General features: G+C 55.1%; 1 protein-coding gene across 7 annotated transcripts in view; it reads left to right on the top strand.

The window, feature by feature from the left end:
* Nucleotides 1-12,622, top strand: part of Hspg2 (heparan sulfate proteoglycan 2) — a 102,216-nt gene that overhangs the window by 71,126 nt on the left and 18,468 nt on the right. For all 7 annotated transcript variants that reach the window (XM_085838827.1, XM_085838826.1, XM_085838822.1 and 4 more), the window contains 24 exons: nucleotides 207-342; nucleotides 431-585; nucleotides 889-1,039; nucleotides 1,670-1,815; nucleotides 1,903-2,038; nucleotides 2,493-2,644; nucleotides 2,774-2,909; nucleotides 3,001-3,152; nucleotides 3,764-3,893; nucleotides 4,083-4,222; nucleotides 4,589-4,727; nucleotides 4,812-4,963; nucleotides 5,501-5,636; nucleotides 5,743-5,894; nucleotides 6,770-6,908; nucleotides 8,218-8,369; nucleotides 8,543-8,687; nucleotides 9,732-9,877; nucleotides 10,180-10,321; nucleotides 10,528-10,679; nucleotides 11,001-11,142; nucleotides 11,256-11,396; nucleotides 11,986-12,120; nucleotides 12,289-12,470. In XM_085838827.1, coding sequence (XP_085694953.1) covers nucleotides 207-342; nucleotides 431-585; nucleotides 889-1,039; nucleotides 1,670-1,815; nucleotides 1,903-2,038; nucleotides 2,493-2,644; nucleotides 2,774-2,909; nucleotides 3,001-3,152; nucleotides 3,764-3,893; nucleotides 4,083-4,222; nucleotides 4,589-4,727; nucleotides 4,812-4,963; nucleotides 5,501-5,636; nucleotides 5,743-5,894; nucleotides 6,770-6,908; nucleotides 8,218-8,369; nucleotides 8,543-8,687; nucleotides 9,732-9,877; nucleotides 10,180-10,321; nucleotides 10,528-10,679; nucleotides 11,001-11,142; nucleotides 11,256-11,396; nucleotides 11,986-12,120; nucleotides 12,289-12,470 — 3,489 coding nt within the window. The remainder of the gene's footprint in view (nucleotides 1-206; nucleotides 343-430; nucleotides 586-888; nucleotides 1,040-1,669; nucleotides 1,816-1,902; nucleotides 2,039-2,492; nucleotides 2,645-2,773; nucleotides 2,910-3,000; nucleotides 3,153-3,763; nucleotides 3,894-4,082; nucleotides 4,223-4,588; nucleotides 4,728-4,811; nucleotides 4,964-5,500; nucleotides 5,637-5,742; nucleotides 5,895-6,769; nucleotides 6,909-8,217; nucleotides 8,370-8,542; nucleotides 8,688-9,731; nucleotides 9,878-10,179; nucleotides 10,322-10,527; nucleotides 10,680-11,000; nucleotides 11,143-11,255; nucleotides 11,397-11,985; nucleotides 12,121-12,288; nucleotides 12,471-12,622) is intronic.

Below are 12,622 nucleotides of genomic sequence, written 5' to 3'. Positions count from 1 at the left end.
CTCCCTGAACCTCCTACTCAGATTCTATACTCTAGTCCTTCCTCCCGCACCCCACTCACCCCTTTATAGCCTAATTCCATGGTCCACAATTCCATAGTGACTCCATTCTAATATTCCCAACTCATCTTGGTGGAGGGCTTGATCCTTTCAAGTCTGCACTGGCCCCCCTCACAAATACCTGAGCCTTCTCTCCATGTACGTGGCAGGCCCGGTCAGAGAACACAGACATCCCCACACTGCTCATCCCAGCCATTACAGCTGCTGACGCTGGCTTCTACCTCTGTGTGGCCACCAGCCCCACAGGCACCGCCCAGGCCCGCATTCAGGTGGTCGTCCTCTCAGGTATGGGGCCTCCCTCCGGGGCGGGCTGGCATTTTGGGAGAGGTGAGCCGAGGCCCTCTGAGGCATGCTCACTCCACTGTGGCTACAGCTTCGGGTGCCAACTCAGTGCCAGTCAGGATCGAATCCTCGTCGCCATCCGTGACGGAAGGACAGACACTTGACCTTAACTGTGCGGTGATGGGGTTGACCTACACCCAGGTCACATGGTACAAGCGAGGGGGCAGCCTGCCTCCCCATGCCCAGGTAGGAGGCTTTTTCAGCCTGGGGCTGGTACTTGGGATGGAGGCACCTGCTGTGGCTAGCCTGTGAGTGGAGGCGGGGGCAGGGGGCGGGGTAAGCAGGGGAAGTGGGCGGGGTCTTGGTGTTTTAGCTGCCTAGCTGTCCTGTGGTATAGGATCAGGACATTTCCCTCCCTCCTGGCTCCCAGCCTAGCGTAAATGGCTGAGTAGAGCCTGTGGGTTGGATGACTGAACTTTTGTGGCTCAGAGGGAGTTGGGATCACAGCTACAGCCTCAGCTTCACTCACCTTTGCCCCGCCTGGCCCAGGTCCACGGCTCCCGGCTGCGGCTCCCGCAGGTCTCACCGGCAGATTCTGGAGACTATGTGTGCCGAGTGGAGAGTGATGTGGGCCCTAAGGAGGCTTCCATTGTTGTCTCTGTCCTTCACAGCCCCCATTCAGGCCCCAGCTACACCCCAGGTGAGGTGCCAGCGGAGCTGACAGAGCCATAGGCTCTCCCAGGCACAGAGAAGGATGCTCATGTTCTCTTCAGAGACATCAGGATGCAAGGGCATCCTGTCAGCCTCTGCCGCCTGTTCTGGAAGCCAGCAGGCGGGGTGTGTGTGTGTGTGTGTGTGTGTGTGTGTGTGTGTGTGTAATGGATATGGATCTAGCTTGCCTCAAGCTCCCGGAGGCTCTCCCTGCACACAGTAGTGTTGTCTTCCACACTGAGTCAGGAGTTAGGCTGATAGAGATTCAAATCTGGGCTCTGTCCTTCATCAACCTTGAGGTAATTCTTCGACCTCTGGCAACCTCATTTTCCTGTTCTGGGTAGACTGTGCCATTTGTAGGCTACCCTCTGGGTATGGGTGTGGCTTAAACACCTGTCAGGTCAGGATATGCTTAGCTTGATGGGAAAGGTAAAGTTGTACTAGGCATACTCTTGCCCGGCCTGACAGAGAAAGTCCTTGGCTCCCTAAATCTTGTCACCTAGAGGTCCTAAGGACGACAAAGTCCCGAACTGGAGATGGGCCAGCAAAGGGCACTCACTACTTCACTCAGGGGGCTGGAGGTTCAAGGCTGGCCTCTAACCACCCTCTCTGTGCCCAGCCACCAGCATCACCCCACCCATCCGCATTGAATCCTCGTCCTCCCACGTGGCCGAAGGACAAACCCTGGATCTGAACTGCGTGGTGCCTGGGCAGGCACAGGTGACGTGGCGCAAACGTGGAGGCAGCCTTCCCGCCAGGCACCAGGTAACACCGTCCCAGGGCCAGCCTGCTAGAGGGGATGGACGGGGACACTTTAAGCCCTGCCTAAACCCCAATCCTGCCCATTTGCAGACCCATGGTTCCCTGCTGAGACTACACCAGGTGTCCCCTGCCGACTCAGGCGAGTATGTGTGCCATGTCGTCCTGGGCTCTGAGCACACAGAAACCTCTGTCCTGGTCACCATCGAACCTGCCGAGTCTATCCCTGGTGAGTGGCTCCCAGTGATACAGATAGTTGCAAGAGGCAGGAGACTTCTGGGGTGTGACATCCCTATCTGTGGCTCCCACTGATAGCTGGGGACAGTCGACCACCTGGGCTCTGCCTCCAGGGTGCTACCTAGGCAGATTGCTTTGTCTGAATGACCCAGGTCTTCCATCAAGGTCTTCTCGGCCATGTCTCTCCCTTGGTCTCCTGACTTCCTTCTCCCTGGTAGCCTTACTACCTGCCTGTCTGTCTGTCTAACTGTCTGACTGTCTGTCTGTCTTCCTGCTTCCTTCCACAAAGAAAACTTGGGCTCTTCTTGGGCTCAGGACCTCAAGACAGGGCTGTTGAATTTCTGAAACAGGGGTCTGACCTCAGATTACAAGGCTGAGCCAGCTCCAAGAGGGAGCTTCAGCCCTTGTCTCTTGGGAAATATGTCACCTTCCCCCTGTCCCTACAGCCCCTGGACCTGCCCCTCCTGTCAGAATTGAGGCCTCATCCTCCACTGTGACTGAGGGTCACATGCTGGATCTCAACTGTGTGGTGGCAGGACAGGCCCAGGCACAGGTCACATGGTACAAGCGTGGGGGCAGCCTGCCAGCCCGGCATCAGGTACTCACTCATAGAACGTGGAAGGGTGTGTGGGTGGTAGGCTATATAGGGGTCACAGCCTGGCAGGCAGGTATGGAGCCCCTGCTGGGCTCTGGGAAGGCCTCTTATATCCCTGTCATGGCTGGCCAGGTCCGCGGCTCCCGCCTGTACATCTTACAGGCTTCCCCAGTAGATGCTGGAGAATATGTGTGCAGGGCAGGCAATGGGCAGGAAGCCACCATCACAGTCACGGTCACACGCAACCAAGGGGCCAACCTTGCCTACCGTGAGTAGCCCACTCGGCTGGGCTGGGATGCGGAGGGAGGGGAGGCTGGAGCAGCTTTGGGGAAGATGTTTGACTGTGTCTTTTCCTCCAGCCCCGGGTAGCACGTCACCCATTCGCATTGAGTCCTCTTCCTCTCACGTGGCTGAGGGGCAGACCCTGGATCTAAATTGTGTGGTGCAAGGACAGGCCCATGCCCAGGTCACATGGCACAAGAGAGGAGGCAGCCTGCCTGCCCGGCACCAGGTAGAGGATAGGGGATGCAAAGGAGCCAAGAAGATGGGAGATTCTGGATGGGAGTGGTAACTCGGGCCCCGTCACTCAGGTGTGTTCTACCGTGACTAGACCCAAAGCAAATGCTGGGCCAGCTTAGGGATGAATCGTAGTCTACTATCCTGACTTTAGGCCGGTTGCTCAGCCCCTCTGTGCGGTAGGTTGAGGGTCTATAAGGAGATAGTAGTCTGTGCGCTCAGGGCCAAGTTCAGTTGTCTTTTCGCTCACCTTGGGCATAGTGCATAGCTGTTGTTGCAGTTTATCAGCATGTGTGCTGGGCTTTGTAGCCTTTGATCCCATTGACTGCAGCATGCCTCTGCAGCAGGGATGGGGTGTGTTTACAACTGTCAGAGCGCCACTGCCGAAGGTCTTGACTGGGATCGGAGGCTGTGTTTTTAGCATTGACGCAGTGTGGGAAAATGTGTGCCAGTTCTCCGGGGGCTTCTCCCAGCAGCCCCCACTCCTAGCCAACCCACAGCTGATGGCCAAGCCATGGGACTAAAAGAGGGCATCAGTATGCAGATTATGGGTGTTGTGTTGGGATCCTGGGAGGAATCCCCCTGATGTCATACTCTCTTGACCAGACCCATGGCTCCCTGCTGCGGCTGCACCAGGTGTCTCCTGTGGACTCAGGAGAATATGTGTGCCGAGTGGAGGGAGGGCCCGTGCCTCTGGAGAGCTCTGTCCTGGTGGCCATTGAGCCTGCAGGCACTGGTAAGTAGCCGTGTTGAGAGGGGGGTGGGAAAAGTGGATAGAGCTGGATACCACGCAGGGAGGCTCCTTGCTGCGACCATGGCAGGACCCAGAGCTGACACAGCCTACTGTACCTCCATGAGTCCAGGAGTTCCTGACCCTATTCATCTCTCAGCTGCTGGAGACCAACCCTCTACCCTTTGTTGCTAGCACCTCCAGTCCGAATTGAATCATCTTCCTCCCACGTGTCGGAAGGGCAGAGTCTGGATCTGAATTGCCTTGTTTCTGGGCAGACTCACCCCCAGATCTCCTGGCACAAGCGTGGGGGCAGCCTCCCTGCCCGGCATCAGGTAGGATATGGGAAGCAAAGGAAGAAGACCAAAGAGCCCTGGTAGCTGGGTATTAAAAGACACAGGCTGTGAGCGTAAGCATAGCACAGCGGTTCAGGTGCACTCTGCCACTTGCCTGCTGAGTGACCTTGGGCCAGTTCCTTCACTTCTCTGATCCTTAAGATCATCTCTCGAGTGGATGTCCATGTCATGAGTGCTGGCCCTGTGTGCATCCGGTGGCAGGCCCAAGGGGACTTAACGGGTCCTAACCTGTGCAATCACTAGCTAACTGGGCTGTAGGGAGGGAGCCAAAGAAGGCAATCAGAGTCTGGTGGGTGGCTGCCATGCTGGTCTCTGAGCCTGGTGCCTCTATCCCCTTCCTCCCAGGTACATGGCTCAAGACTGAGACTTCTCCAGGTGACCCCGGCTGACTCTGGAGAGTATGTGTGCCGAGTCGTCAGTGGCTCAGGCACCCAAGAAGCCTCTGTCCTTGTCACCATCCAGCAGACCCTCAGCCCCTCCCACTGTGAGTGTCTTAGGGAGGCCAGTGAGTAGCAGGGGCTGTGAGGGGCCCAGCTGCACCCACAGCCTGCATCCTGTTTCATCGCAGCCCAGAGTGTGGTGCACCCAGTGCGCATTGAATCCTCGTCACCTTCGCTGGCCAATGGGCATACTCTGGACCTGAACTGCCTGGTTGCCAGTCTCACCCCCCACACCATCACCTGGTACAAGCGCGGAGGCAGCTTACCCAGCCGGCATCAGGTACAGAGCCAATAGATAGGGCAGCAGTCTGGTAGGAAGTCCAGAGTGGATTCTAGCCCCTGGCCCTGCGCTCATTCAGTCACTCAACAAACACTGATCATCTCTGCTCGGTAGGCTTGGATTGGCACTAGGGTATAGGCCTATCCTGCTGGTCCTGGTTCCAGCTCCTCTGAAGAGGTTGCTGAAGCCACTGCTTGTGTCTGGCACTGCTGAGCCCAGTAGAGTAAGACAGATGTCAGCCCTCATACTGCTGGTGGTTGGAAGGGAAGCTGACATTCTAAACGACAGAAGGATATGACAAGCAGGACCCACTGTGGGCACTCAGGTGGCCTTTGGAGAGATGAGGTATAGGAACAACACAAAGACTAGAGGCTCCTTCCACAGGACTCAGAAGGTGTCACGCTAGATGCCTTAAGAAGGCACTGAGGCTGCTGGGCACCCAAGCCAGGTCGGGAAGGGGGACTTCCGGAATTCGGTGTTCACAGCGCCTAGCGATACTTAGGTGCTGCTTCTATTCGCTGCCCTCTGCCCCTCCAGATTGTGGGCTCCCGCCTCCGGATCCCTCAAGTGACCCCAGCGGACTCCGGAGAGTATGTGTGTCACGTCAGTAACGGCGCTGGCTCCCAGGAGACCTCTCTCATCGTTACCATCGAGAGCAGAGGGCCATCCCATGGTGAGAATGTGGTGATCGGGGCTGGGCAAGTGAGCCCTGGGGAGCCAGAGGTCCCCAGCACTGTTAGTGTTGCCTGACTGTATTCTCTCCCCTGCTGTGTCCCCAGTGCCCAGTGTCTCCCCACCAATGAGAATTGAGACCTCATCTCCCACAGTGACGGAAGGACAGACCCTGGATCTGAACTGTGTGGTGGTCGGGCGGCCTCAGGCAACCATCACATGGTATAAGCGTGGGGGCAGCCTGCCATTCAGACACCAGGTACTGAGAGGAACTGTAAACTGGGGTGGCCCTCGGATCTCTCAGGGTGGCGGGGCTCTGTCTCATGCCCGGTACACTCCAGCGATCTGGACTTTGGGTAGCCAAAGGCAGCCAGCAGGCTAGGGACACAGCTCAACTGGTAGAGTGCTGCCTTGTGTGAGGATTTCCTCCAAAGAGCCAGGAGTTGTGCTGTGGTCCCAGCACTCAGGGGCTGAAGGGAGAAGGATTAGAAGTTCAAAGCACAAGCTTTTGATGGTGCACGCCTTTTTGGCAGGGCATGCTTTTAATCCCAACACTCGGGATGCAGAGGCAGGTGGATCTCTGTGAGTTCAAGGCCAGCCTGGTCTACAGCATGAGTTCCAGAACAGCCAAGGTTACACAATAAAACCCTGCCTGGGAGAGGGGGGTTTTCAAAGCTATCCTCCTCTGTATAGTAAAAAAAATCCAGGCCATTCTAGCCTGTGTGGGGACCTGAGTTCAGATCTCAGCACTTACGTGTGAGTGTTAGCCAGGTATTGTCCTGCACCAACCTGTAATCCCAATATTGAAGTGGGCAGAGACAGGGTGCTTCTGGGCCTTGCTGGTTGCCAGTCTAGAGGGCCAAAACTTCACCTCAAAGCAACAAAGCTTACAGTGATAGTGGAGGACATCTGGCGCCCTCCTCTGGTCTCTACGCGCACGTACCAGCACCTGCACATTTATAGACACAGCATTCGGTAGTACCCATCCATACACACTCACACAACCACACATACACAGAAATAAATAAATAGAAGATAGAGGCTCAGCAGGCTTGGCAAGGGAAGCTGGAGTCAGTAGGGGCCCTGTGGCTGCTGACCTCAGCTCTGTGTCTGCCCTATCTCTACCTTTCCTAGGCCCATGGCTCTCGTCTACGGCTACACCACATGTCGGTGGCTGACTCCGGCGAGTATGTGTGCCGAGCCAACAACAACATTGACGCCCAGGAGACCTCCATCATGATCTCGGTCTCCCCTAGCAACAACAGTCCCCCTGGTGAGTCTGACTTCTGACCCAGGAAAGGGACAGGAAGACACACACTCCAGTCCCCTGGGAAGAGGAGCCTTGAGTTGAGGCCCACAGACCTGGGTGTAGACAAGAGCAAGGGTTTCCAAAGAGCATCTGTGTTCAGATCCTGCTGTGTCGCTCAGGACTGAGTGAGTTACACTTCACCCCAAGCTTCAGACTCCTTGACAGTGAAACAGAGAAACAGATTCACCCCAGATCCTTAAAGAACTCAAATCTAAATGGCCCCCACCAGCCTTGGGTGGCAATTATAGTTAACAGGCCAGATCTGGTGGCGAAGGCCTATAATCTCAGCTAGGTGGGAAGCTGAGATGGGAGAATCCAAAGTTCAAGGCCGCCCTGTGCAACTTAGTGAGACCCTATCTCAAAATCAAAGTGAGAAGAAGGCTGGAGAAGTAGCTCAGGGCTGAAGTGCTTACCCAGCATGCCCAAGATCCTAGAAGCAACCCTAGGACTGCAGAAGGAAAAAGTAGAAAGAAAATGATTTGTAAGCTGGGGATCTAGCTCTGTCAGTAAAGTGCTTACCACACTACTGTGGGGACCTGACTTTAGAGCCCACATAAAAACACTGGGTGGGATATCACATGCTTGCTACCTTGGTATGGGGGAGACAGACAGGAGGATTCATCTGCCAGCCATCTCAGCTTCCTTGGTGAGCATTCCAGGCCAGTAAGAGACCCCTATCTCAAAAAGACAAGATTAACCAGCCTCGGCTACAGAGTGAATCCCTGTCTCCAAAATAAATAAATACATAAATAAATAAAATCAGGATGGGTGGCTCTGAGAAACAGCACCTAAGGCTGACACACACACAGGAGCACACAGTTACATTTTATGCCAAACATGACAGCTTGGACCTGTAAATAAAAAGAATAAAGTCCAGGGGGCTGGAGCACTGATTGCTCTTCCAGAGGTCCTGAATTCAATCCCCAGCAACCACATGGTGGCTCACAACCATCTGTAATGGGATCTGATGCCCTCTTCTGGTGTGTCTGAAGACAGCTACAGTGTACTCATAAATAAAATGAATAAATCTTTTAAAAGCAAATAAATAAATAAAGTCCACATAAAAAGACATTTCCATCATAACAGAATATGGAATTGGGAAGGTTAAATGAATTGGTCAAGGATGTGGGACCTTAGAGCAGAGCCTAGCTCACTGTTGGTGCTTGCCAAGGGAGTAGCTGAGACTGTCCTGGGCTACAGGCTTTGTGCATTGTGGAATCTAAACCCCACTTGAGAATCTGACTCAGGCCAACCTGCACTCCTCTGTCCTTAGCCCCCGCCAGCCCTGCACCCATCAGAATAGAGTCTTCCTCTTCACATGTGGCCGAAGGACAGACCCTGGATCTGAACTGTGTGGTCCCTGGGCACGCCCATGCCCAGGTCACATGGCACAAGCGAGGGGGTAGCCTGCCCACTCATCATCAGGTATGAAATGGAAATGAGAGACGTTGTCTGGGAGCCCAGGAGGGAGGCCTGAGAGTGCTGCCGGGGATGCCGCACGTACCTGGCTGGGAGGCTGGACCCTGGCTCCCAACCTTCCGAGGCTCTTGCCTGACATCTTACTCCTGCTCCTCTGACTCTGCCCCACCCCTGGACAGACGCACGGCTCAAGGCTTCGGCTGTACCAGGTGATCCCAGCCGACTCGGGCGAATATGTGTGCAGCGTTCTGAGCAGCTCTGGCCCTCTGGAGGCTTCCGTCCTGGTCTCGATTACACCAGCTGCCGCTAATGTCCACATCCCTGGTGAGGTTCCCTGTATGGGTCTGGCAAAAGAGACAAGGGAGAGAGAACAGCAGCTGAGTTGGGCAGAAGAAAGTCTCTTTGAGACCTGGCAGGCAGCTGATCACAGACTTCTGCCTCCTGTCTCTTGCCCTCCCTTGCTATTACAGAACAGACAGCCAGGCTGTGTCGTGTGGGTCCTGACTCTCTCAGGGCTTGAGAACACAAGCTTGCAAGTGTGGCATCGTGGGCTTGGGTCCCAACTGGGGATGTCACACAAAGAACTTGGCCTCTCCACATTGCTGTCCTCAAGGGAAAAGAATAGTGGGGTTCCTGCCCTCTGCTATCTTACCCAACGGGCAATTCAGTGAGGCCCCAAAGGCCTGAGCTTATCCTGCAGGGTATTAGCAGTCATCTGAGGTGTGTCTCTCAAGGAGTGTGTACTAGCTGTGGGATAGCAACAACTGTGGCACCTGAGATCTGTTGTGGTTCATGGTAGTTATCGCTGGGGCGGGGCTAAGGACTTCAAGGTTTTAAAAGCGATGCAATTAAAGGTAAACACAGGGAGGGATAGCGTGGGGAGCTGGGACCCAGCCCTGATGGAAACTCCAATCAGATGTGATGTCTGGGTTGTCAGTTGCCCACATACCAATCCCCGCAGTATGCATGTGTAGTACATTTCATCCTGTTAGCCCTGAGGCAGTGCCATCATTCTGCGTTTTATGGTTAGGAAACGGAGGCACTGAGGTAGCTTTCCAAAGATCAAACATTAAATGGCCATGCTGGGAGTTGACCTCTTGAGGTCTGGCCCCGAGGTCTGAGTTCTTAGCTACCATCTTACTGGAGACTGGGAAGTGTCAGCGACGCCGTAGAGAGGCCTGGCACAGTGACTCTGAGAGTTCAAGGTTGCCAGGGATGGGGTGGGGTAGGTGAGGAAAAAGAAGGCCCCCACTCCACCCCTATCGTCAGAGAGCCCTACCCCTCCAGATCTGAGTGGCCTTAAAAGGGAAAGAACCTCTCGATCCAGTCTACCCAGTAGGCTAAGAGGCCTTAATCACTGACCCCTAGGTGGAGTCCCGCCCATCCGCATCGAGACTTCCTCCTCCCGAGTGGCTGAGGGGCAGACCCTGGATCTAAGCTGTGTGGTTCCTGGGCAGGCCCATGCCCAGGTCACATGGCACAAACGTGGAGGCAGCCTGCCCGCTGGGCACCAGGTACAGAGCCTGGGAAAAGCAAGCACGTGGCCCCTCCTCCCCATTTCCTGAGCCTATCACTGAAGGGAGGTTGGCTCCAGCAGTCAGTGATAGTTTGGGGAACTTTGTACAGCCACTAGGGACAAGAGGTTGCAAACAGACTGAACACAACAGGGCCATCACCAGTCCCCAGCACCTTGCTATAAGAGAAGACATCACTTCTTCTAAGACCCTACCTCCTGAACTCTACTGTCTATGGCATAAGGCAGTTTTGTGTAGCCCAGGATGGCCCAGCCCTTCCCCACTCCCTCCCCTCCGTGCAGGTCCATGGCCACATGCTGAGACTGAACCGTGTGTCCCCAGCGGACTCTGGCGAGTACTCATGCCAAGTGACTGGCAGCTCAGGTACCCTGGAGGCTTCTGTCCTGGTCACCATCGAGGCCTCTGAACCCAGCCCTATCCCTGGTGAGTGACAAGTGACTTCTATCTGCCTTATATTCCTGAATCAATCGAAACCCGGTCCTGTGTCTCAAGAAAACATTGTAGACCCAGGGAAGGGAGATTTCCTTGGCTGATGTGGCTCGGCCATGTCACCTCTAAGAGAATCACCACAGTTAAGTCCTTGCCCTCACACCCGGAGCCTTAACTGTTCCCCATCTCTGTGCCAACAGCCCCCGGCCTGGCTCAGCCTGTCTACATAGAGTCCTCCTCCTCCCATTTGGCTGAAGGGCAGACTGTGGATCTGAAGTGCGTGGTACCAGGGCAAGCCCATGCCCGGGTCACATGGCACAAAAGAGGGAGCAGCCTGCCTGCCCGACACCAGGTAACTAGGTCAGGATGGGGAGAAACCCAGGGTAGGCACCATCTCCTCTCGTAGACTCCTCTGCGCCTAAGCCTCATGCAGACTCTAGTATTCTATGGATCGTGAGAACCAGGTATCTGTCAGGGAATTGTTCCCCAGACCATCAGCATTGTTTGGCAGCTTGCATTTGATGGGAGCTTCCTCCTCCTAAGGAGAGTGGGTTGATTTTAGAGATTCCACACAGCCCAGGAAGCTCCTTAGCCTCACAGCTGGAGGCCTAGCTCCTGAGTCTCGCTTGGTCTCCAGAACCCTTGATGGCTTCTTTCTCTTTCTCTCTGGCAGACTCATGGCTCCCTGCTGAGGCTCTACAATATCTCCCCTGCTGACTCTGGCGAGTATGTGTGCCAAGTGGCTGGTAGCTCCCACCCTGAGCATGAGGCTTCCTTCAAGCTCACAGTACCCTACAGCCAAAACACTTCCTTCCGTGAGTGCTGGGGGGGGGGGATGCTAGGAGTGGGGAAGGGAGCCTGGAGCCTAGGCAGGACCTACCTGGGTAGAGACAGCCTCCCCTACTGAGCCCGGTGTCTGACCTTGCAGGCCTCAGAAGCCCTGTCATCTCCATTGAGCCACCCAGCAGCACGGTACAGCAGGGCCAAGATGCCAGCTTCAAGTGCCTTATTCACGAGGGAGCAACGCCCATCAAGGTTGAGTGGAAGATTCGGGACCAAGAGCTGGAGGGTGAGTGTCTGGCTGCCTGGGCCGGAGGTAATGGGAAGGACCATCCTCTGTGACGGATCAGGGTCGCCATGTAAAAGATGGAACAGGACCCAGGAGACTCCAAGGACCCCCACTTTCTGCCATCTTTGATCAAGTCCCACGCCCAGGCACAAAGGATCAACAGTGGGCTGGCTCTCCCTCCCTTGCCTTCCGTTATAGTGTTGATATGATCAAATACCCAGAGGAGAGCAACTGGGGGTTCTGGGGGAGGACTTACTTCAGGTCCCAGCTTGGGAGTTACAGTCCATCAAAGCAGGGACCTCAAGGCGGTAAGAGCTTGAAGCAGCTGCTCACTGGCATCCACAGTCAGAAAGCAGAGAGAGATGACTGAATGAACGAACAAATGAATGAATGTTCCATTCATGCTCTCTGTTCATAAAGGCCAGAATCCTCCGCTCAGGGAATAGCTTTCTTCACGGTTAACATGAGTCTTCCCACGCCAATTAACCCACTCCAGATAATCCCTCACAGGTCTGTCTCCAAGATGATTCTAGATCCTATTGAGAGACAGTTGACACTAACCTCACCCTTCCCCAATGCAACCCTACAGACAACGTTCACATTAGCCCCAACGGCTCCATCATTACCATCGTGGGCACCCGGCCCAGCAACCATGGAGCCTACCGCTGCATGGCTTCCAATGTCTATGGCATGGCCCAGAGTGTCGTCAACCTCAGTGTGCACGGTAAGAGACACCAACCCACCTATGGCCCGGCCCCTCTCACCAGCCCAGCTCCACCACATTTAAAGCCTGCCCCACCGCTGCACACCCTGTATGTTAACATTCACATAAATGGTATTCAGCTATGGCCTGGGGTGTAACCCAAAGTTCTTCGTGTCATTTTTCTCTCAGGGCCCCCTACGGTGTCTGTGCTCCCCGAGGGCCCTGTGCATGTGAAGATGGGGAAGGACATCACCCTGGAGTGCATTAGTTCCGGAGAACCGCGCTCTTCCCCTCGTTGGACCCGACTCGGCATCCCTGTCAAGTTGGAGCCGCGGATGTTTGGGCTCATGAATAGCCACGCGATGCTGAAGGTGAGCGTGGTTTGTTCCGTGTGTGCATCTGAGGTCCTTTCTAAGGCCTGACTGAAGCAGGTGCCTAGAAGGGGGCATAAGTAGGTGGACAGAGAAGAGGAGGAAGGTGGAAGACGGAAAAGGAGAGGGAATGGCACCTGGGGGAACAGGTG

This window comes from Mus caroli, unplaced genomic scaffold, assembly GCF_978045245.1.
Source record: "Mus caroli unplaced genomic scaffold, Mus_caroli_1 scaffold_6, whole genome shotgun sequence".
NCBI classification, from domain to species: Eukaryota; Metazoa; Chordata; class Mammalia; order Rodentia; family Muridae; genus Mus; species Mus caroli.
The sequence above is the reverse complement of the archived record's forward strand: the minus strand, read 5'-3'. Positions and strand labels throughout refer to the sequence as shown.